The 22,795-nt window shown below is 51.3% G+C and overlaps 4 protein-coding genes across 4 annotated transcripts; 1 reads left to right on the forward strand and 3 right to left on the reverse strand.

Annotated features, from left to right (window-relative positions):
• Positions 1–881: 881 nt before the first annotated feature.
• On the reverse strand, positions 882–6,037 carry LOC131209270 (uncharacterized). Its single transcript, XM_058202296.1, has 10 exons — positions 5,566–6,037; positions 4,540–4,618; positions 4,063–4,163; positions 3,433–3,661; positions 3,128–3,326; positions 2,817–3,031; positions 2,567–2,731; positions 2,135–2,487; positions 1,363–2,057; positions 882–1,289 (listed from the first exon to the last, which is right to left on the reverse strand). The coding sequence occupies exons 1-10, from the start codon at positions 5,582–5,584 to the stop codon at positions 1,134–1,136; spliced, it is 2,211 nt and encodes a 736-aa protein (XP_058058279.1). The 5' UTR covers positions 5,585–6,037; the 3' UTR covers positions 882–1,133.
• Positions 6,038–8,194: 2,157 nt separating this feature from the next.
• LOC131207337 (uncharacterized) lies at positions 8,195–19,174 on the forward strand. The gene is made up of 7 exons (XM_058199948.1): positions 8,195–8,746; positions 8,826–9,178; positions 9,254–9,340; positions 9,422–9,522; positions 9,603–9,957; positions 10,032–12,200; positions 12,654–19,174. Exons 1-7 carry the CDS (start codon positions 8,195–8,197, stop codon positions 17,878–17,880), a joined length of 8,844 nt encoding a protein of 2,947 aa, XP_058055931.1. The 3' UTR covers positions 17,881–19,174.
• A 378-nt stretch (positions 19,175–19,552) lies between these two features.
• LOC131210532 (methyltransferase-like protein 17, mitochondrial) lies at positions 19,553–21,116 on the reverse strand. Its single transcript, XM_058203791.1, has 3 exons — positions 20,172–21,116; positions 19,823–20,103; positions 19,553–19,758 (listed from the first exon to the last, which is right to left on the reverse strand). The coding sequence occupies exons 1-3, from the start codon at positions 21,114–21,116 to the stop codon at positions 19,656–19,658; spliced, it is 1,329 nt and encodes a 442-aa protein (XP_058059774.1). The 3' UTR covers positions 19,553–19,655.
• Positions 21,117–21,360: 244 nt separating this feature from the next.
• Positions 21,361–22,423, reverse strand: LOC131207339 (uncharacterized). Its single transcript, XM_058199949.1, has 4 exons — positions 22,243–22,423; positions 21,939–22,070; positions 21,587–21,848; positions 21,361–21,505 (listed from the first exon to the last, which is right to left on the reverse strand). The coding sequence occupies exons 1-4, from the start codon at positions 22,421–22,423 to the stop codon at positions 21,361–21,363; spliced, it is 720 nt and encodes a 239-aa protein (XP_058055932.1).
• Positions 22,424–22,795: the final 372 nt, after the last annotated feature.

Raw genomic sequence — 22,795 nt, forward strand, 5'->3', positions numbered from 1 at the left:
AGTTTTGTTCAGTATCAAAGGATCAGTGCAGACAGTATGGGTTACGGCTTCTGGCCAGTCGCTAGTACTATTGCGAACAGTTTATTATTATTTCAAACGTGCATGCATTCAAAATGGCCCGCACGAATACCGCAAAGTGTGAGCGTGGATGCATGCCCAGGCTAAGAAAATTCGTTTGTTTGGTGAGCGTGTAGTAAAGACATTGTATTAAAGTTATACGTAACGTAAATCGCCTTAATGGAATTCGTAATTCTTTTCTTTTCATCTTTCCATAGCCCGCATAGTGGGTGCCAAATCCCGTATTGGCTCGTCCACTACGAAGATCAATTGCCGCGTAGTAGTTGAATAGCGTGGGAACTGTGTTCATTGAAACTTTTCGTTACAACTGTTGATAGAGTTCCAAAGTAAGTCTAACGTAATATTTCTGTGCATCAACAAATAACTCTAGATCGGGAAAATCGTAGTCATTTTAAATCTTTCGCAATCCGCGTCGGTGCACAGTAGCATCTTACCTGTGCCCTGCCTCGAATGCATGAACCCGACCGTAACTGCGCATTGAAAGAAGTCACAGAGCTTCATTCTATCCGTGGGTTCTTACACCGTGGGGCCAAACTGTCCCACATTCGCTCCACCATGACCATCCCTAACGTCTCATCAGGTTCCTTTTTCCCTACTTTACTATCTCGGCTTCTATGCGTTGACCTGGCCCTTCAATTTCTAACTGCCTGTCATTGGGACCGAAATTATTTGAAGCGTGCTCGGAAAAAATAAAAACATTCACACACCATCGTGACCTTTCTCGAGCGACCAAGCATTTCTACGCCACCCACCCAGGTGCCGCACCGTGAAGGGCACCGAAAATAAACTTCGAAGCGACAAAAAACTGGGCGTGAGACGGCACATGGAGACGCACAGCAACACGTGCCATAGCGCCACTTTCTTTCGCATGCCGGCATGATGTGTTTGCACGAATGCGTTTACCTGTTAAATTATGTTATGTTTATTTTTATTTTTCTTACATTATCTTCTCGTAGTGTATAGTTAGTTGTGAAGTTCTTGGTTGGTTTTACTTGTTAAAAAAATGACAATAAAATAAACGCTAAATCACAATGCTCGGGTACGGGTTGATGTTGCTAAGTTGAGTATCTTACAGTACAGTTCCTTAACCGCTTGATAACGCTTTCGAACGTTTCCTCCAGCCCCTCGTACACTGGAATGCCGTGCCGGTTGGCTAAATCAATTAAGTAGGCTCGCCCACGGTTGTAGTCCTTGATAGCGGATGACGATAACTGCAGGAAGGCAGACAGAAACAGATTAGCGGGTTCATTCGTCGGGTTTGATTGCATTGTGACCAGATCTTACGGTTGACTTGTGTGCAGTAGGTGAACCCTCGTTCGAGGTAAGCATCTGCACACACAGGACCACATTGTACCCTAGACCGATATAGTGAGCGGCCATTGTCATGGGAGCTAAAGATCGGGTTTCATTCGTAATCGCAAAGATTACGATTCGACAGGCATCAATCATGGCGACGTCGTAGCGCAGCGTATGCTGCGGATCACGCTGCTGCCCACTGGGCTCCTCCTCGCTACAGCTGAAGCTTTCATGAAGTGCCGAAACGTAGTAGCTAACGTTGTGTCGCTGCAGCAGCGGAAAAGCCCACTGTTGCCGCCAGCTGGTTTTCATCCAGCAGCTTCCACCGAGGTACACGTCACGGGCCTCAATCCGCCCCAGCAATGGATCGTCGTCGTCGAAGGCATCGCCATCGAATGTAAATGCGCGCGGATCTAGAAGCGATACGGACGAGCATGGCAGTACTGGAGCCAGCTTCGCCGTATCTTTCGGCACCGCACCGGATACGCTGCTTCCATCCGCTCGTTCTAGGCCTCTGCTGTTGTTAACGCTGCTTTCTTGTGATTGGCTCGTCTCACTGGGATTCGGCCCTCCGTTCTGCGGAAGTACCGCTTTGTCGCCATTCTGCGGTAGCACAAACTTTCGGGGGCTCTTCGAGGCATCATTTTCGAACGGAGAATGTTCAGGATTGATTTGATTCCATGCTGGCGGAGGACGAAATGAGATGCACAACAAATGTTTAAACCATGCCACTGTCAATCGGTGTGCGGAACTGATTTACCTTGCAAATCCGTAAGATACACTGGAGGCTGCTGTAGGTTGGTGCCCTTGATCGGGGATGTGCAGTTGTGTTCGTAGAAATCGAGCATCAAAATCGAAACGCACGCATCGATGATGCAAAACTCCTCGAAACTGATAAGTATCTGCCCCACCCGGCCGTGCCTGATATGTTCGGTCTGCTCGCTTCTCCCCGTAACCTCCTCGTAGCAGAGCAGTATGTTCTGAAGGTTACCATTCGACGTTACCGTTTCAGGGTAACCCAAACTAGATAGCGCCCGCTGACACTGTGCTAGATTTATGTGGACCGTGTCGGTCACATTGGGCGCTACACGTTCAAACGTTCGACGCAGAGAGCTGTGGAAGGCAAACAAACAGCCGACGGTACAATGAATGATGAAGGTGTACTGGGGGTCCTTTTTTACCAACAACTCACATTAATCGCGATGCCAGATTGCGGGGAGGCTGCAGGTAACAGTTGCCGATCAAAACATCCTTGACCTGTTGCAGCGCCGAGGGAATATTATCCAACACCGGTAGGCCTCGGCGCAGGACTAGTTGTCTTAGAATTAACTGATTGCTCATGAGATCCATGTACTCACTGAAACCCGAAAATCAAGAGATAGGGTTAACCTCTTCGCGATTAACTATCCGCTCTGTGATGCATAGCATGTACGGGATCTTACTCTTCCGAGAGGGTTTCGTTAAGAATTTTCTGTCTGCTGGAGTACGGCAGCAGCACAAGCAGTAAATATTTCGAGTTCTGTCCGGCAATATGCGCCACCTCGATCGCCCCGGCAGTGGAACGGGTCTGAGAGTCGAGCACAAAGAATAGTACCTTTGCCTTTTCCTTGGCACGGTGTTCGAGCTCAATCAGATCTGGTGTCCAGTGGGAGACTTGCTGTAACGGCGAAGATAGAACGAGACCGACCATGGTGGGTAAGTAATATGAAAGTAAGCAGTAAAAAACACAAAACCATCTTCAAATGAACCGTACCGGATTGTAGAAGGAAATGCCCAGTTTGTCCAGTGTCGGTATGGCGACATCTGCTCGCCAGGTGGTTGGATTGCACGAGCCACCAAGAAACACTTCCGGACCCGCGGACGGTTCAAGGCTCTGTGTCTCGCTGCTCACTAGCGCGCTTCCAATGTCCTCTCCGTTGCGGAGCCGCATTGCATGAAACGATGACTGTCGGCTAAAAGTGGAACCGGTGCGTTTTTTGCCGAACAAAGAAGAAACAGGAATGTTAATGGAAGTCGGCTCAATGGTGGACTACGGCGAACGAAAAGGAGACCAACTACCCAAAACATTTCGTACAGGATGCTATCGCAGTGAATTCACCGAATGTTAACCGTTCCGCCGATGGTTGCTGATCGTTGCATTGTTGACCATTGCTTAACCGTTGTCCATTATGGCTCGTTGCAATGGCCAAGGATGGCGAAAGAGATGCTACTGTCGGCTGCTGGCTGCTTAAACAGCCGGATGGGGCGGCTCGTGTCACGGTTTTCATGGTAAACTCTATGTCGCGCACTGAAAGCATCAAGCAGGAAGGCGAAAACCTTATCAATGCACTCGCAGGTTAGGCTAAATCGGACTAAATCCAAATCAGAAACATCATTGATAAATCGGGAGTAATAAAGGAAAAATAAAAGAAACAAATTTACTGGCACTGTGTACGAAACAGTACGAAAAGAGTTAACGATATGCAATGCAACAACATGGAAGGAATATGTGCGCAATATCCGCACAGTACGCGAATTGTGCTAATCGACATAAATAGAAGATGATTGGATTTCATATTTCACAGTTGGGTGCTGCTTGTCGTTAGGTAGAGTCTCGTTACCTCATTTTTCGCAACGTGGGGTGTAATCTTGCATTGCCCGCAGTAAGGAAAGTTTACATTTTCAAAGTACATTAATGTATGGACTTACCTTGCCTCTTCGACAAGGGCTGTTGAAGATCGCCGAAGAGTACTTCGATGCAGGACTGTTCGCATGATTCCGTTCTCGTTTTCCAACATCGGTAAATGTCCCTGCAATGGAGCGCAGTGGATGAAGTGAAGAAATTACTAAAACCACTTTCCACATATCAAGTTGGCCGTGTGCGGTACAACACACAAACAATTTATTTGAATTTATTTGAATGTCCTCAACACAATTTATTTGAATGTCTTAAAACACAGTCAATCTCGATAAAAACGGATAGTACTTCACGAGAGTTTTATTTTCAAATCAGATTACAACGCTATGCCTTGCACTAAGTCGCTGCACTCGATTTTCTTCATCATGTTGACGTTCTTCGTCGTTGAAAATCCAAGCATCACGAAGTCAACAACCGCGTGTTGGCTACAATAAATCGTGCACGCAGTCCGCGGAAGCGCAACCCATATAAACATTCAAATCCCTTACCTCATAAATGTGTAGCATCCATCGTGATAGTTCGTTCTGATATCCAACGTGCTCGGGCGCATGATGACCGCGGAGATAGCTACGGAGTAAATACAAACAACGCCACGATACAGACAAAGCAAAAACACTTTTCCCCCATTCGATAGGGTATCATAAATCATCGACCATTCCTCTCATCAGTGATCGTCATTGGGGCACGTGGAGACCGTCACCGAACCAAACCGTCATTTCCCCACCAGGTACGGTTGCCCGGAAATGATTCACTGGAGGTCACGTAAACAATTGCCAGCACGAGCTAGTGTGGGGTGCGGTTATGGTCAACGAGTGGCACTATGAAAATTTGAAAGTTGGCTTAAAGTTTCGCCCCGAATCATGCTGAACCACTCCCCAGGCACAGATTCTGGGGGGGAAAGAAATAGTCGCGTGAAGCGTTGGTCCAACCGCAACACACAAAAAAAATGGTAAAATTGTCCCGTTCTGCTAATTTATGCGTTCAACACTGGCTCGTGGGAGGCGCACGGCCAACTTCAAACTCCCGGGGAGCATGAACTCACATTTCGTTTTCTTCGCTTCAACGGCACAGGACAGATTGAAGTGGGGGAAACGACTGCTGTTGGCTTTCGTCACGACTCCATCACCATCTGCTTAGTCAGAGGGCAGAACTCGTCATCACGAACCGCGTTAGATCATTTCCGATCCCGATTAGCGGATGTGGTATGGTGCACACGACGATACTATGCTTTAGGATGCGGTTTGCGCGCCATTTAACCGCATATCCTCGTGACCGCAGCGAGAGAGATTGCGCTGAAGGTCATACATTCATATCTATAATAAGCACAATTAAATCATGCTATTTTGCGCTTCAATATCGATTTGGCCACTACGCAATTTTGCCCCTGGGTGGGGGGGAAAGCCAGTTTAGTCAACCGCAGCTCTGTGACACATGGTGGTTAACGGCTGCTGATACCGAAACGCCTTGTCTATTAGATATGGTGACCGTCCCTCCCAGTGCGCGCTGATACCTACATTTGAAGCATGTGTTCATTACACTTTAACCTTGTCTGGGCACTCTCCACCCGCAAGCAGCAATTGGGGCGAGAAGAAAAATCGATAGACCACCGCCACCTGGTAGGGCTGTACACTGGACTTCGACACACGACTACCTTCTACCACGGCACCGTCACGGTTCAAGGATGGACACGCGGGAAAGTTACACTGGACGGCGCGTTAACACTCCACCGACGGGACATCGCTAGGACAGACACTGAGCATAATTGCAGCAACTTTCTCGAGTGCACAAGGCTTAGCTAGAACTCGAATCGAATGGCGCACACTTCCAGTCTCCTCTGACACAGGGCGACTGCTTCTGACACTGTTCTCATGTCTTCAGAATCGAACCAAGTCCCTTATGCTACACGACGGCGATGAATGAAGCTATCCATCCTGTGGTTACAGCCAAGCGGTTCATGTCGAATCAGTTGTATTTTTAGAACTGACGTCATAGCTAAGCTGGCGAAGATAAGCTGGCGTTAAACGGTACGCACATTGATAATCGATCGGCTTTAACGTTCCTACACTGACCGAGCTCAGATAAAGGCCAAACAAAGCCAATGTACTCGCCTACAAAGGAATATTCATTTACAATTATTCGAAAACACTTACGACACTGGGCAGCGTTTGCAAATCAACAGACAAAACAAACTTTCCACACCAACAAACCGTTTACGGCCCGGTTTGACAACCGCGATTGGTTCATGCACAACGTCAAACTCCGGACCGTACACACTGGCGCGCTGAGGAGTTCAACTGGCGCGCAGGGGCTTCCCGCGGTGCAACGGTTTCGGGGATTATTTGTGCAACTGCAACGAAACAATAGCGGGTTGGGGCACGCACTAAACTCGTGACGTGGGTAAGTAAAATTAAACAACTGGACATGACGCATAAATATGCACGCTACGGCAATTCGAATCAAAGACTCCAATCTGTCTAGAACTTGGGTATGAAGCTGTAATGTTAAGGATCGGTAAAAAGCACTGTGGTAACTTATTGTGACCACATTTTGCTGAATGGGGCATCTTTGTGTGCTGCCGTCGAACCGCTTGCCAACGCCAATTGTTTCGATTTGGTTGAATGTGTTTTGAACATCGCACATCGATGGCGCTGTCATGCGAGTGACACTTTTGAAGCCGGCAGCATAAACGCGACGGGCAGCTGAATTCCCTCCGTCCTGAAATGCTGCACGCACCCTATTTTCATTTTACATTGTGCATAGGAACTGGAAGAAACTAGCCATTTTAATAAGGATTTGAAAGTTGTCCAGCGGAAAGCAGTGACGCATCGTGCGAGTGAAAAGAAAACCGCGTTCCACGGTCCACACGGGGTTCGCACGGCCGCATCGATCCCTACCCAGTAGGTGTTTTCGAGTGGGTTTTCATGCGATATCGATTCGCGTTTTTCGTCGTTTCGCGTTACCCCGTCGCACAGCAAGCCACCGAGAATGGGCGCGAGAAAGTGATGAACATGTATATAAATATTCAACGGTGCTCCCTGACCCGGTTACCAAGCGATGTGACAGAGCGTTCTTGATGCTTCTGTTTTGAGCTGTTTCGTGAATTACACATCTCGTCGTGGCCTACCGCAGTGCTGCCTCCGGTGCAAAATTAGCACCGCCGACGTACGTGTGCGGAGCAAGTGTACAGTGGCGGCGAAGGCGAAGGCGAACTGTGCGCGGAGGCTCGCCACAGTGCATGGACGCAGGCGAAGCCCAGAACCCGAGGAACAGTGTTAACGCGGGGCGCTGGCGAAGGAAGCGCACAGTTCCGGTGGCTGTTAAGCAGTTCCGCCTATCGGTGGCGGTGTAATTAAACAATTTGTTATTCAAAAGAGACAATCAAAATGGCCGCCGTGAGGTGGTGCCGCAAATGCATTAATTCAGGCTCCCGATCGCAGGACTAGCCTTTGCGGTCCGAGGTCCGTGCGCGCGGTTGGCGTTAGTACGTGTTTATCCTGCCTTAATAATCGTATACACGGTGAGAATCTATTTTTGCCTGTGCTATTGCTGCTACTGCTGCTACGAGTGCCGCCGCCGCTGCCATATCTACCCGCGAGGAACCGTAATTGGCTATCGCTATTACGATGGCAAAAATTCGCGTGTAGAACGTCGCCTATGGTACCGACAGGTTTTTTTTCTTTATTTTTTGCAAACTGGTGTTGGTGTGTTTGTCTCTCTGTGTAGCAACGGTGTGATGTACACACGCGCGGCGCTCCTGCCGGTAGTTCCTTGTGTTTCGTGTTTCGGTTTCGTTTGTGTAATCGTTTTCTTTTTTTGTGGCAGACCGTATTTTTACATTTCATTTTTTCGGTTTCGGCACCCCTTTCGGTGCCTCTGTCCTTGATCAGAACGCGTGTGTTTTGTCGCGATACCTTTAGCGTCGTCATTCGTTCGTAGATATGGATGAGAGTTGTTGGCAATGTTTACTATGATTCATCGCCCGGAAAGACTGACTGCATCTTGTGTTGCGTGTTGCTACTCTGCCAAGCGATACGGTTGTGGGTTGGTGATCTTTTTTCATTCATTTTTTTTCGCGTTTCTTCCTTTCCTTCCTCTGGCTTCGTGCCGTGTAGCGGTGGCGAACGGAACTAAGAGAGGAAAAAAATGCGTGAAAATCAAGATGACGTGAGCCCGCAAGTATGGAAAGAGTGGATCCTGGAGGCAATCAGACGGATCCGGTTTCAGAAACAACGGCCGAGCATACAGCGCATCTGCCAAGCCATCGGTAGCCATCACAAGTTTCACGAGGACATTGTCGCGGAAAAGCTGGAGGAAGCGGTCGAGGCCGGCTCGGTGATCAAAGTGTACAACAAGGGACTGCACTCGTACAAGGCGCCAACATCGACGCAGCGGCGCATCGTTAACGTGACGAACGACAGCAATCTGTCGCGGCTTGTGGCCAAAGCGGTGCGCGATCTCGGAGAGTTCGATGGTTCCACACAAAAGTCCATCGAAAACTATGTGCAGCAAACGAACAATCTGCACATCTCGCCTGATACCGACTTCAAGAGTGTGATCCGAAATTCGCTCCGCATTGCGCTCGGCGAGGACACGGTCATGCAGGAAGGCCGACTGTACAAACCCGGGCCGGTGTTCAAACCGCTAACGAAACGCAAATCAACGTCACCGAAAAAGCGCGGCGCCAAGCACTTCAATGTAAGTTGGATAGATCTTGGTTGGTTGCGAACAATTTGCGCAGCATCTCCATTAATCGCCTCTCGTTTCGCCTTTCTAGCGTTCCGGCGAAGGCAGTGTTTGTGTGGTGTGCGTGGACGCCGATGGAACCGTTTCCGACGACGACACAGAACCGCTGAGCCTGTGCCGAGGCTGTGGTGCCGGTTTGCACGATAGTTGTGCAACCAACACCGACGGCAGCAGTAAATGTCCACCGTCAGTCCGATTGTCGCGATTGCTCGAAAAAGGCAACGTTTGGCACTGCGAGGAATGCAAGACGTGCGACGCTTGTGACGAGGACGACGACGCGAAGGGCGTCTGTTTGTTGGATTGTTGGAGCTGTAAGAAAAATTTTCACCTTTCCTGCCTAGATCCGTCTCTGCCGGACACTAAGAAGTATAAAGTTCCATGGAGGTTAGTAAGGTGCGCGGAAAGCCTGGGCTTCGCTTTGTAATCAACACGTTTGCTTCGAATAACGTTTCTTCGCAGATGTTCCGAATGCTTGAACCATTCGAAGGACAGTGACAGAAAATCGGGCATCATGCGACCAGTGGCCAGTGAAAAGAAACGTAAAAGGTATGCGTGTGTAACAGCAGGTTAAAATGTCTTTTGTTCGAAATCGAATGATCTCAACGGTTTTGTGTACAATTTTATCAGGTTGCTCACGGGGGATACCGAATCGAAGGGATGTGCCGATACCCCGAGTCTATCAGTACCTTACCGAAATCCTTATGACTCACCGATCGAGGATGCGATAGGTAATGACGATTATTGAGCATGTTTGCTGGATTGATAATTTCACCTATGTCTTCTCTGTTTTGACCGCTGCAACTTACAGAGAAACAGACGCTTCCCGATGGTGTTACGCTGCAAGATGCCGAACTTTACAAGCACGTAAGGGAACAGTCCACGAAGATCGTTGTAGGCGTATCCCGATCGTCGAACAAACATCTCAGCACCAACAGTCACAGTAGTGCCGATCGAGGGCGACACTTTTCGCCCGAACGTCCCAGTCATCACCACCACAACCACCATAATCAACAGCTGGCGCTGGCAGCGAGCGGTGGCAGCATTCTGCAGCATTCACCATCGAAGCTCATGGCAGCGCAGGAACGTTGCCCAGCGGCGATCGAGTTTGGAAAGTACGAAATCGAAACCTGGTACTCGAGTCCGTTTCCCCAGGAGTATGCTAGGTAGGAACATGTCGTTGGTTTTCGGAGCCTCTTATGTACGCTATGAATTGGCCAATACTCCATTCTCATTACAGACTTCCCAAGCTGTTTTTGTGCGAGTTCTGTCTGAAGTACACGAAAAGCAAGGCTGTTCTGCAGCGACACCAAGACAAATGCTCGTGGCGCAACCCTCCTGGGACGGAAATTTACCGGCACGATGGTGTGTCGGTTTTTGAGGTGGACGGCAACGCCAACAAAATTTACTGTCAAAACCTGTGCCTACTGGCGAAACTGTTTCTCGACCACAAAACCCTTTACTACGACGTGGAACCGTTTCTGTTCTACGTGCTCACGCGCTACGATCGCAAGGGCTACCACCTGGTCGGTTACTTTTCGAAGGAAAAACACTGTCAACAGAAGTACAATGTTTCATGCATCATGACGATGCCGCAGTACCAGCGGCAAGGCTATGGTCGGTTTCTGATCGACTTTAGCTACCTCTTGAGCCGAGAAGAGGGTCAACCGGGTACCCCAGAAAAGCCGCTCTCCGATTTGGGGCGTGTGTCGTACTACGCGTACTGGAAGTCGACCGTGCTGAACTTCCTACATGATCATCGATCCCGGACCTCTGGTGGTCGGACACCATTTTCGCTGCGGCAAATCTCACAGGAAACTGGCATGGTCATCCCGGATATCGTGCTCGCGCTTCAGCTGTTGTCGTTTATCAAGTACCGCAAGATTGATCGTGGCGGCGGTTTCAAGGTGTACCAGCCGCTGGTCTGCATTGACTGGAGGCAGGTGGACAAGCAGCACGAGCGAATGGTGCGGGCAAGAATGCGACTGCGCATCGAATCGGAATGCCTTCGGTGGACGCCACTGTTTTTCACGTCGGCCGCATCGTTCTCGGAACAGGATACTAGTCCAGCGCTGGACGTAAGTGGAACTTTGGACGGAGGTGTGGTAAAAACTAAAAACGAAACGTGCAGCACTCCAAAGCTAGAGGAATCGGATCGTGAAGAAGATGCAAATGTGTGTGCTGAAAAGATGCCCGAGACAAGTGCTTCAGTTAGTTCTTCTCAAAAACAACAGCCACCACGTGAGATGGGAAAAAGGAAACGCCGTGAAAAGGGTCTTTCCCCAGTGCCGGAACCTGCTGTACGAATGACGAAAGAAGTCACGGGCAGTGGAGTTGCTCACGCTACGCGTAGCAAAACTCCGCTTGAGGAACATTCCGATGACGATGATTCACCGGTCATCGGCGTGCGGGGTGCCGCTAATTTAGGCCGAAAACGCATTCGGGGCACGGAACAGGAATCCTCAAAGCGCGATGCTGGAAACACTTTCGAGAGGCTTCGTAAACGACGTCGGTTGGATTCGGAGGAGAATGTGGAAGAAAAATCCAGTAGCAGTTATGCGCCGAAGGATTCCTCACCCTTGCTGCCCCGCAGTGGTGGCCTCAGGCGGAAACGGCTAAACCTTCGTTTGTCGGACTCCGAACAGGAAGGCGCAGAACCCAAACTATTACCTATAACCCCTGTTATCAGAAGCAGAACGTCGGACCAGAGGGTTAAATCGTTGAAAGATGAGACAACCAGTGGACACAACAACTTGGATCTGCATGATCATCAGCAGCGCACGGTGGATCACGAGAGGGTGAAGACACGCGATGCGCAAAACACACTGGCGAGCGTAAAGCGAGGGTTGGGAATGCGCAACTCAAAGCGGCTAGCTAGTGCCAGCAGTCCGGCAAATAGCACTGAACCGCTGGAAGCAACAACGCAACCGGCTGAAGTAGCTGCGATGATGACGGACGAAAAATTGAAACCCTTTCGATCAATCTCAGCGGCGGGATCGACACGACAAAGACATCACAACACAGTAGTTGAAGCATCGACTGCGGTCGATAGTAGTTCCTTATTGCCTGCGGCTACCAACGCTTCTGTGTCACCTGGTAAGAAATCTTCAGTCATACCAGTCATCACACCACAGGCTACTGGCGGCAACACGAACAACAAATCTCGCCATAAACCACCTCCGGCAACTGTCGCAGGGCGCCATAAAAAGGCAAAACAGGGCAAGAAGACGATCGTCAGTATGGGCGATGCGAGTGAAAGCTCGTCGGGTGAAGCGGATGACGAGATGGAGGAAGAAACGCGACGTCCACTCCCGACAGTCGCGGCTGAAAAATCCCCGAGCAAGAGGCAACCTACGAACAATGCGACCGCCAGCAAGTTTGGCGTTGTTTCACCCAAGGTTTCACCCCGGTTAGGAGATCAATCGTCCAGCCCAGACACTAAGCGGGTAAAACACGAACCGGAGGAACGAAGTGCGCTCATCAAACAACGGCGATCAAAAGATGCTGCTGCCGAAGTTGGGCAGAAATCGATTCAAGAGACGGTGATTGCAATGAAAGCGAAACAAGCGATTGCAGGAAGAGAGAGATCGAATCGAGAAGGTATCGTCGGCAGCGAGGCTATCAATCGAGATAGTGAATCTTCGGCGAATCGCCTCACAAGCTATCAGGTCGGAGAAAGGAACGATCGAGTCGAACCATCAAAAATGGCTACTGATCAATCGCCAAAAAAGAATCAGAGCGATGCTGCAGCGGGCAAAGAGCGTACCCCGCGCAAACATTTGTCTACGGATGGTAGTTTTGTCATCAACCGTTCCGTCGGGTCAGAAGTACCTTCACAAACAGCGAACCCAACATCCGATAGGATCGAGGAAAAGAAACAAAGTCCGAAAAAGAACGAACAAACCGATGGTGTTATCCTACAGGCCCCGGCAGCGCAGGCCGGGAAGTTGGACGGTGCTGAGCCGAAGGAAGAGAAAAAATCAACGGACACCAGCTCTGGTGATGGTTCGGGGCCAAAAGTGAACCAAACAACCGCCCACGGAACTAGCGTCATAAACGAATCCCTCGTGAACGGTGTGGAAATCAACGAAAAGATTTCGGTGATAACAGAGTCAAAAAACTGCTTGAACGTTACTAACAACGCGGCAGTCCGTAACTTAGCGAGTGGTGAGGCTGCACCGAAGCAACCATTGGAAAGTGGAAGAACGGCAGGAAATGTTGATGATTCTGTTTCGGTAGCTGGTAAACCGCCGGCCGACGATACCATCAAAGGTGCTTCGGACGCCGCTGGCGAGCCCGTTAGAGTGGAGGAACCAGTGGGACGATCGTCGAGCATTCCTGCAGTGACCGACGTTGGTGTGGCACACGGAGGAACAGCGGTTAGCAATACCGCCAGTGTGCTGAAAATTAACGAAAACTACGATAAGCATCAACACCACCACCACCATCAGGAGGGTCGTCGACCGAAGGTGATTGTTGACTTACCTCCGTCCAACGCCGTTGGTGAGTCTCCGAGAACCGAAGAAGCGTCAAAAGTTGAGCCAGCAATCGACACGAGGAGCCAACAGCAAGATGCTGCCGCTAGGGTGAATGAAGTTTCTGTCGCCACTGGCGGTGCGAACACTATACAATCCGACGATAAACATTCCTCCAAAAGCAATAACGGCGAGCAGCAGGGAATTATTCAACAAACGCAACACCAACATCAGTCGTATCACGCGGCGCCCCACCAGCAACAGTCCTCGTCGATGGCCAGTGGGATGAATGTGGCCGTCCATGAAATGGCGATGCACAAAAAGAAGTTTATGAAGACCATGGAAGCGGATCCATCGTCGACTAAACCAACGGTGGATGCACTGCAACCTGCGCCAACATCGGTTGCTGTTGACCAGTCAGATCCAACCGATCTTCTGTCCGTTATCAAACAGAACGACGAAGTAACGGGCGTTAAAATGGCTAACAGTAGCGGGCAGACCATTGGTACGCAACCATCACAGCAAACACAGGCAGCAGTTGACGGTAGTGCAGTTGTGGACACGCAAAATAAAGAGCTTTACGATGCTTCAACCCCAGGTGGCTTAGATGCGAAAAAGGAAAAATCGATGAATAGTACAAACCCTGGCCACGGCCTCCAACAAGCAAGTATACCGGCTTCAAAGGCTGCAAAAAACGAACCAACGAATGCGCCACTGGAGAAACAGATGAAACTGGGCGCCCATCACACAGGTAACGGCGTTCCGCAATCTACGTCCTCCGCAATGGCAATCGTTACGAGTGCGGCAGGTAACTCCATCGTCACTGAAGCAAGGAACAGCACCTACGGAGAGGTTGTCAGTGGCACTCCGACCAAGCGCGGAAAGGATAAATCTGCTATCAACAGTGCCAACAGTGCCGCTGCCAGCTGCGCCACCACTAATAGCTGTGCCTTGGGCACATCGATGAACCTTTCCGAAGACACCAATGCACATGTTGTGGCTAAGCCCGCCAAAGGATCTTCATCGGTGACGGCTGACCAGCAACAGCAGCAACAGTCCGTTAAACGATCCAGTTCGCAGACGAACGCCGCTACCTCAAAGAGTGAGTCGTCGTCGGCGGCGGCTGCGATGACGTCTTCATCAGTTGTCTCGAGCAAGCGGCAGGATAGTGGCCGGAAGGAAGCGATGAAAAACGTAGCCTCTTCGTACGGGGGAAACGGAGTGGGACCGATGGCAACGGCAGTTAATAGTACAATGAATCATTGCAAAGTGGCCCCGGATCAGCAGTACCATATGCCCAGTACCGGCAAATCTAACATGCCACAAATGGACAGTACTGGTGGCGGATCGTTGGGAGGGACAGGAAATTCGAGTTCTATCGCAGGTCCTAACGGTGGTGGCCCAAACATGGGTCCGGTGGGAGGGAGCATTGCGGTAAGCATTGCCGGAGGAGGTGTCGTAACCGGCGGAAGTATGATGATGTCCGGTCCGGGGATGATGGGCACCGCAAGTAAGCCGGGCTCGGAGTACATGATGAGCATGAACTCGAATGCGCCCTGCCGGCCAGAGAAACACACCCCAAAGCATACGGCAATGCACGATCCAAAAACCACCATCGATCTGAACAAGGTGACCTCACAGTTTGCGGGCATCAATCAGTTGCCAAGTTATGCCCCGTCGCAGTACTGGCAGCTTGATCCCTACTACCACCAGGGCTACAACCTGTCCCATCTCGATACGGGCAATCAGAAGTCACCCAACAAGTTTCACCTCGATCTGGCCACCAGCATGGCATACAGCAGTTTCCCTTCCAATCTGTACTCCACGTTTCAGCACCAAGAACAGCAGTACCAGCAGGTCCCAACGGCGCCGGCACCGACCCCTACGCCCTATCAGGCGAAGGAGCGCTCTAACGTGAAGGCGGATCGGAAGGACCAAGGTTCCGCATCGAGCAACAAGCACGGAAAATCGTCGAAATCGTCCTCGGCTGCTGCGGCCACCGGTGACGATAGCAGTGGTGGTGCCGGAAAGTTCAAGACCAGCAACCAATCTGCGGAAGTTCATCATCTTGCACATTCCACCCAGCAGCAGCAACAGCAACAGCAACAGCAACAGCAGCAACAACAACAACAACAGCAGCAGCAGCAGCAGCAACAGCAACAACAGCAACAACAGCAACAGCAGCACGGCCAACTCTGTCCCTCGCCGTACGTTGCGTCAGATAGTTTACTGTGCTCGAAGGCCGTGGCTACTGCGAATCAGTATCATCACCTGTCGGGCCAACTAGTGCAGCATCCACAGCAACACCCGCAGCACCATACCCAACATCACCAGCAACAGCATCAGCATCTTCAGCATCCCCAGCAACAACAGCATCAGCAGCATCCACATCAACACGCCCAGCACCAACATCCGCAGCACCAGCACCAGCAGCAGCAGCAACAGCAGCATAAGGCGATTCAGAAAGGCAAAAATGATTCCACCAACAAGCTGAGCGATTCCTCGTGTATGGTGGCGGCCACCAAGCAGCAAACTGCGACAGCGACCGAGCCACCTTCTTGTCATGCGGCGGTTCAACAGCAGCAAACCCTTCATCTGATGAAGGCAACGTTCCCGGGGTCGGGCGAACCGGATCTTCACTCGGACAGCAGCGCCACCGGCAATCCGGCCGGTGATATGAAGCAAACGGCTTCCTCGATCGGCGGTGGCGGACCTCCACAGAGCGATGTACATTCCATCGGTGTGTACACACCGGAATCGACCAGCAACTCGGTGACCAGCCTGCATCAGTACGGTCAGTGCGATATCGACGTCAGCCAGCTCGGGCTCGAATCGCCGGCGAGTATATCGAGCGATATGACTTCACAGAACTCGGCCGACGCGATCCGGCCACCAAGTGTTGTTTCGCAGCACGTCGGATCCTACTCGGACTGTTCCGTACATCAGCAGCAGCAGCAGCAGCAGCAACAACAACATCAACAGCACCAAACACAAATGCATATGCATACGCACCTCCAGGACTTACATGCACACCTTCCGGAAACGAGTCCTCAGCATGCGCAACAGCAGCAGATGACAATAATCGCGAACAGCGGTGGTGCAGGTGGTGCTGGTGGCAACAACCGTGGGAAGCAACATCCGGCCCACATGGCGCAGCAACAGATTCCACACACTGCGTCAGGCGGAGGTCGAAATGCGAGTACGCAGCGTTCCACCACTCCGAAGGTGTCCCGCAACACACCGACCCCAGGCGGTAGTCAGCAGCAGCAACGACACCAGAGCCGCACTACGCCACCTGTCGTGAGCAACGTCATTCAACCGATCATCAGTCCAGGTCATCATCAGCAACATCAACAGCAGCAGCAGCAGCAGCAACAGCAACAGCAACAGCAACAACAACAGCAAGCCGCAATGCAAGCGGCCAGTATGAATCAACAGCAACAACAGCAGCAGCAGCAACAGTTGGCCCTCCAGCAACAGATGCACCAATCGTACGGTCAGGCGTTGAACCACCAGGCGCACACACAGAACATGCATCAAGCGGCCGCCGTTGCCGCTGCTGCTGCCGTCGCATCCGGCGGGGGAGGCTACCTCGGACCGCAGCTCGGTTTGCCAGGACAAACCGTGCCACCATACCCCCAGTCACCGACCTCCTACGGCAGTGTCATCCAACATCGCATGTCCAATAATCACACCCCGGCAAGTCTGCACAGTCCCCACCAGCGGTTGGGTGCGTCGCCGGTGTCATCCTGTGCCGTTTCGTCGGCAAACAATTTCTACGTGCAGCAGCAGCAGCAGCAGCAACAACAGCAACAACAATCCGGCGCCAGCGTAAGCCACCCCGGTTCGCACACCCCGATCCCGCAGGCACCAACACCGGCACCGACGCCCACTCCGACGCCGACGCCACAGCACGAACCACAGTCATGCCAGGGACCGCCGGGTGCTGGCGGTGGCCAGCTGCAGCAGGGTGGTTCACTGTCCTGCCTGTCGAAACTCCAGCAACTAACCACCAACGTGGACATTTGCCATTCGCCCGTCACTCCGCCACCGTCCGCGCACCATGCTCCCCACCCGCACGGTCCGGGGGCCGCAGGGTCCGGCGGCGGTGGTGCATCGGGTGGGGCCGGTGCCAACAGCATGGTGCAGAATGTGGCCCGCAACATCGCGACACCACCGATCCATTCGGCACAGATGTCCACCATCAACTACCACAAGTACTACGCGGGCAACATGAACGTACCGACGATCGCCCAGAATGCGGCGGCCGCTGCCGCCGTGGCGGGCGCTGCTCGGCGGAACGCTTCGTCGGCGCAGATCCAGCACATGGCCAACACGTCCAGTCGCGTAAGCCCGAATGTAGCGATCAGCACCAACCTAATGTCGCCGTACGGATCACTCAACGGGTACCGGATGACGGCGGCACAATCGACCGGAACCGGTGGGTACATCGGGAATCCGGCCGCCGGCTTCATCCAAAACCCGGCCCAGCTCGGGCCGGTGCAGATGATGAACATGCAGTCCCAGTACCAGGACCCCAGTGCCATCCAGCGGGCGCAGCAAAACTCCATGTATTCCTCGTATTCGGCCTACCTGCCAGCCATGAGACGCTAGGTGACGCACCGTGGTGGCGTAGTTGTAAATGTAAAGAAAACGCATGAACATAGTGTAGTAGATAGCCAAAAAGGGATCGAACTCTGTGCCGAGGCCGGCCGGAGCTGAAGAGGTTTGAGGTAAAATCCTTGTTTCAGAATCATTTTGTCTTTTAAGAGGCAAGCGCGAGATTGAGAGCCGCACCCGGCCACATTTCCTGTATGTCACACGTTTGTAGTGTGCTTTTTTGTGTTTTACAACGCCATTGCTCAAACGCAACGATTTTTAACGATCACACAGGGCCGCCACCGTACAGAGTAGGACCGAACGGGAAGGAAGGCAGTGCCAGTCAGTAATTTGTTCTCATTTAAAATTTCTACATTGCATTTAGTTTCTACCATTTGTTTGGGTGTTAGTAGCTATACGGATCGATTGTGTGGCAGCACGTGAGCCGAGTCCACCCAAGAGTCATTGTTTCGTTGGCAAGGCGAATCGATTCCCGTTTAAAATTGTCTTAGTTGTGTACTGTACATGTTCATTTCTTTCTTAATTATCGTGTAAAGCGTGTGAGCGTCGTAGCTATGTAAGGAAGTTTAGGGATGATCGTGAGAGCGATGATCGGTCCTCTCGACAGAATGAGCAGTCGTAAGTAATGCCAGAAAACAAAGGGATAATCAAAAGGCGCGCGCCTATGTAAGTATTTAAGAGCACTCTCAAGTACCGCGCCACCGCTACACCGCTGCTTCGTGGCACTCGTCTTTTGTCCCACTTTGCTCGTTATCCGTTGACCACATTTTAATTCCTTCGTTTGTTCAGAATAGTGTAACGCATCGCGAAAATAGTGACAGGGAATCTGCGTGTCTGATAGAGAGGTTTATTTTGGCCGGCACGGCATGCGCCTGCTACCGGGTGAACGGGAACTGATCCTCGACCGAGACAACAGAAGCGTGAAAGCGAGGGTAAAATGTGGCATCCAAATATTCAGTAATTTCTTACACGAATAATGCCGTCTGTCCGTGGGGAAGATTGTCCGCAACGCGTACAGGGTTACTCGTTCTCGCCAAGCGTGTGTAGTAATAACATAACATGTGGACAGCATTATTAACCGTCGCGCTTTATTGATATAGATATTTAAAATGAACATCCGTTAAGGTTTAGCAGTAGCAGCAGGGGCTCTAGGGGCACGATGGAGCGCGGGGCAATAAGAGGTAATAAACAAACGAAACAAAAAAGCACGGAATGCAACGTTAATCGGAACACTAGGAAGGCGATCATATGTGAACTGTACACATGTTGTTTGAAAGGTAATAAACAAAAAGGCATACAAATATTTAAAACAAAATGTTGTGTTACTGCGTCTTCCGGCGAGAAAGAAAAATCAAAACACTAAGCTTTATCTCCTTGGTACACCTCACGAACGCTTGTCAATTCACAGTCACATCGTCAACGGGATAGAAGCGTTTGTTGGCATAGTCGATCCTGCAAGAGGTCATCAATTAATGTCGCCGTTCGGTCACAGCCACCGACACCGAGTGTTCGTCGAAGATCAATCTCTTTAGCAAAGGGAACTTTTCCGGTTTCTTGTTAAAATCATCATCCTTTAACATCCTTTAGTTGGGAACAAATTGATACTATTAAACATACTCGGATACTCCCGGATACTTGCGAAACAATGAAACATTGTCAAGCACCGAACGTTGCTGCCAACGCTTTTATTGCGATTCTTTTTTCTAGGTTCTTTCGGACCCTCTGGAACTAGGATAAAGTGCTACGGGAGAAAGTTGACCGGTAAGCGTTTAACTTTCGTCCTCGTTTGGCGCACCCGCGGAGGTATCCCACTGGACGTTCATTGGCAACAGATCGCCCCAACGGCTAGCTTTGGCGCAGCGGTAAATGGTTCTGAAAAAATGAACATTCCAAAAGACATCACAACTCAAATGACCACCGCTTCGCGGCTACTTACTCGCCATGTTTCGACTTTGTGAACGTGGCATCGCGCAGTGCGCCATCCGCACTGCAAGTGTGGCAAACGCAATGCTTCGAACGCACCGCAGTCGGACGCACCAGGCGCGGAAAACGTTGCGCGCTGTTGGGAGGATTTCTCGTGTACACCAGGTAGGAGTACCGAATGGTACCGAACTGTTTTCCGCTCGGCGGGACAAAGCTGTGCTTGTACGTAGCTTCGAAGTTGCACGGAGTCCCGTCGTTCTGCGCTATCCGAGGGCAAGGCGAACTGTGCGGACACTGGAAAAGGGGGGCACCGATCAGCACCACAGCTGCTTGGCTAGACCACAGCTTGGCCAGCTACTTACGGGGGCAAACAAGTGTGAACCGTCACCGGTGTGGGTCCGTGCGATATGCTCACGGACACCATCCAACAGCTGGAAGCCGGCGTTCGTTCCTTGTTCTACGAGGATCAGATACCGATCGAAGGTGGCGTACAGCTGGTCGACGAGTTCGAGAAGCCGCTTCGTGGTGGGTTGATCGAACAGCGCGAATGCGCTCAGCACGAGGTCATACTTTCGGTTCGGATTCGCCGGAAGAAACTGTCGGTAGAACACGTTGCGCAGCATCATGGCCTTATTCGGATCACCGTGGCGCAGCACCAGCTCGGCCAGATCGTTCATGTGGCGGGATTTGTCGACGGACATAATTTCATACAAATGCTCCTTCCAGAACTCTGACACGGCCCACGTGCCTGTGCCGACACCGGCACCAAAGTCGAGGAAACTGCGTGGCCGCAGCTCCGGATCACGCTGCTTAATTTCGGTGAAAATACGCTTCAGCACCGCATACTCGGCATCGGCTCGGCCCACCAGTTGCGTGAGACAGCTGTACTCGTCGTGCATGTCGAAAACGGACGATGGTTGCCGCTCGGTACTGATCGGCACTCGGTCGCTGGCCGTATTCTTCCGTCGCCCGCTGGTGGGCGGATCCAGGGGAAGCCAGTGTCGCGAGCGGATACAATTCGACAGCCGCCGCCCATCGCTGATCAAACTTTTGAGTGGAAAATCTTTAGCACACTTGGCTATCGCATCCTGTATTTCCGGTGGCAGTGCAGTGTTGCTGCACTTGATGCGTCCCCGGTGCTTGCGAGGCTTCAGCCCGTTCGCGGTCACCTCGTGTTCGGTGACCCGGTCAAGCTCGCACCGAACTTTCGTTGTGTACGGGGCGTGATGGGCGAACGACAGAGAGGCACATTTGTTATTTACGATTCTATCACAGCGAGCACGTATCGTGCGAAGAAACAGGTTCATTTTGCCGGCTCGTTAGGCAACAGAAATCGGCGTGTTTTGTTTTGTTCGGAACAGAACGCGCGGCTCAAACGTCAAACTTGACAGCCGCCCGACACACAGGGCTCAGCACCGACAAACGCAGGCGGCGGCGGCGGCTGTTTTGTATGTGATTTTTGCAATTATACGTGATTTGAATAATTTATTTAATAAAATGCAGCTTGTACATAGCCCACAACATGTGGTCCTTGACGTCCGTGCGCACGTGTCACACGACCGCTTCGTCGTAGTCCTCGATATCATCGCCGGAATCAATTTCAGCCTCCAGGGACGGATTAACGGAACTTCCAATCTGCTCACCGGGTTTCAAAAGCTTCACTCCCGCATCGCCTATTCGTAGACAGTTGAAGGATCTGCAAACGAGAAACGGTTCCGTTAGCGGTTGGCGCAACCCCCCCCTTTCCTCCGCCAAGGTAACGACCCCGGCCGCTTACCTCGAGAACAGTTCAAATCCTTCGAAATTTCCATTCATTTCCATGCACACGTGCATGTTCCGACCGACGAAGTAAACGTCGTAGAAATTGGCACAAACTTCAACAAAATCGAATCGCGGCGGGTGCACACAGATTGGGGCCGGATTTTTGCCACTAATTCGGCGCTTGGTCATGACGCGATTGTTGAAAATCATGCGAAACTCGAACGCAAAGTCCTCCGGGATGTAGGTAAGGTTTGCGCACCCGTTCATGCTAAAGACTCCTGTTGGGCAAGGGACAAACATTGTCGGGGGTTATATGTTATATCCACTGGATGGACCACTTACAAACAATACACAAAAGCAGGCCTCACCAAGGCAGCAGCTACATATTCCGTTGAGACACTTGCAAGGGCTGGATGGGCTAAATAATGGGTTTGCGGAGAACGTGGGTATCTGTTTTCCTTCCGGCTGATCGCTACTGGGTACCGTCTTTCCGCTGAGGGCTATTTTATGGGAAAACACAGTTTCTTGCACAGATTAAAAGCATACCAACTGAAAATGGTCCATCTACGCTGCTTTCTCTACTTTTTCTCGTAACTATCGTACTATCGTTTTTACAACACTCTTCGGTAAACGAAACTGCATCTGGTTACTATTGTTGCCCGCCATACTTACATCGCAGCACAGCTCGTAATTCCACGGCCGATGAAGGCTCCCAGTGCATCGGCAGACCGGACACTGATGTTGGCTTAGCGTCCAAGCTTTCCGCCGTGGTCACGGCCAGAGCCACCAGAGCTAACCCCAGAACCACAGCGCCACCGTCCGCGGACACTCGAGCGTTTCGCAGGCTAGTCATTCTACGAAACAATGCTAGCAGCACTTCCTTCCGATATCCCGATGTTTGATGCAGCGCGAAAGTGAAGGAAAAAACGTCGCGCGAGATTTGCGCAAGCAGCGTGGACGGCACGCGAAGCAACAAAAGTGAAACTGACCGGTCGGAAACACGCGAGGCGAGTGAAATTTCCTTTCCGACTTAAAATCACCCAAACCCCGCCAGCGTGCGGTGAATGCGGGAGAAAACAAGTTGTGGTCAGCTCGATGACACACCGGCAAGAGGGCGCAGATTTGTGGTGGAACACAATCTTTCGTTAGCACGGGCGGTGACCGTCTGCTCATCTGCATGTTCGGGTCGTGGGCTTTTATACATAAAAAAAAGGTTTGCTTTACG

Source organism: Anopheles bellator, chromosome 2 (assembly GCF_943735745.2).
Source record: "Anopheles bellator chromosome 2, idAnoBellAS_SP24_06.2, whole genome shotgun sequence".
NCBI lineage: Eukaryota > Metazoa > Arthropoda > Insecta > Diptera > Culicidae > Anopheles > Anopheles bellator.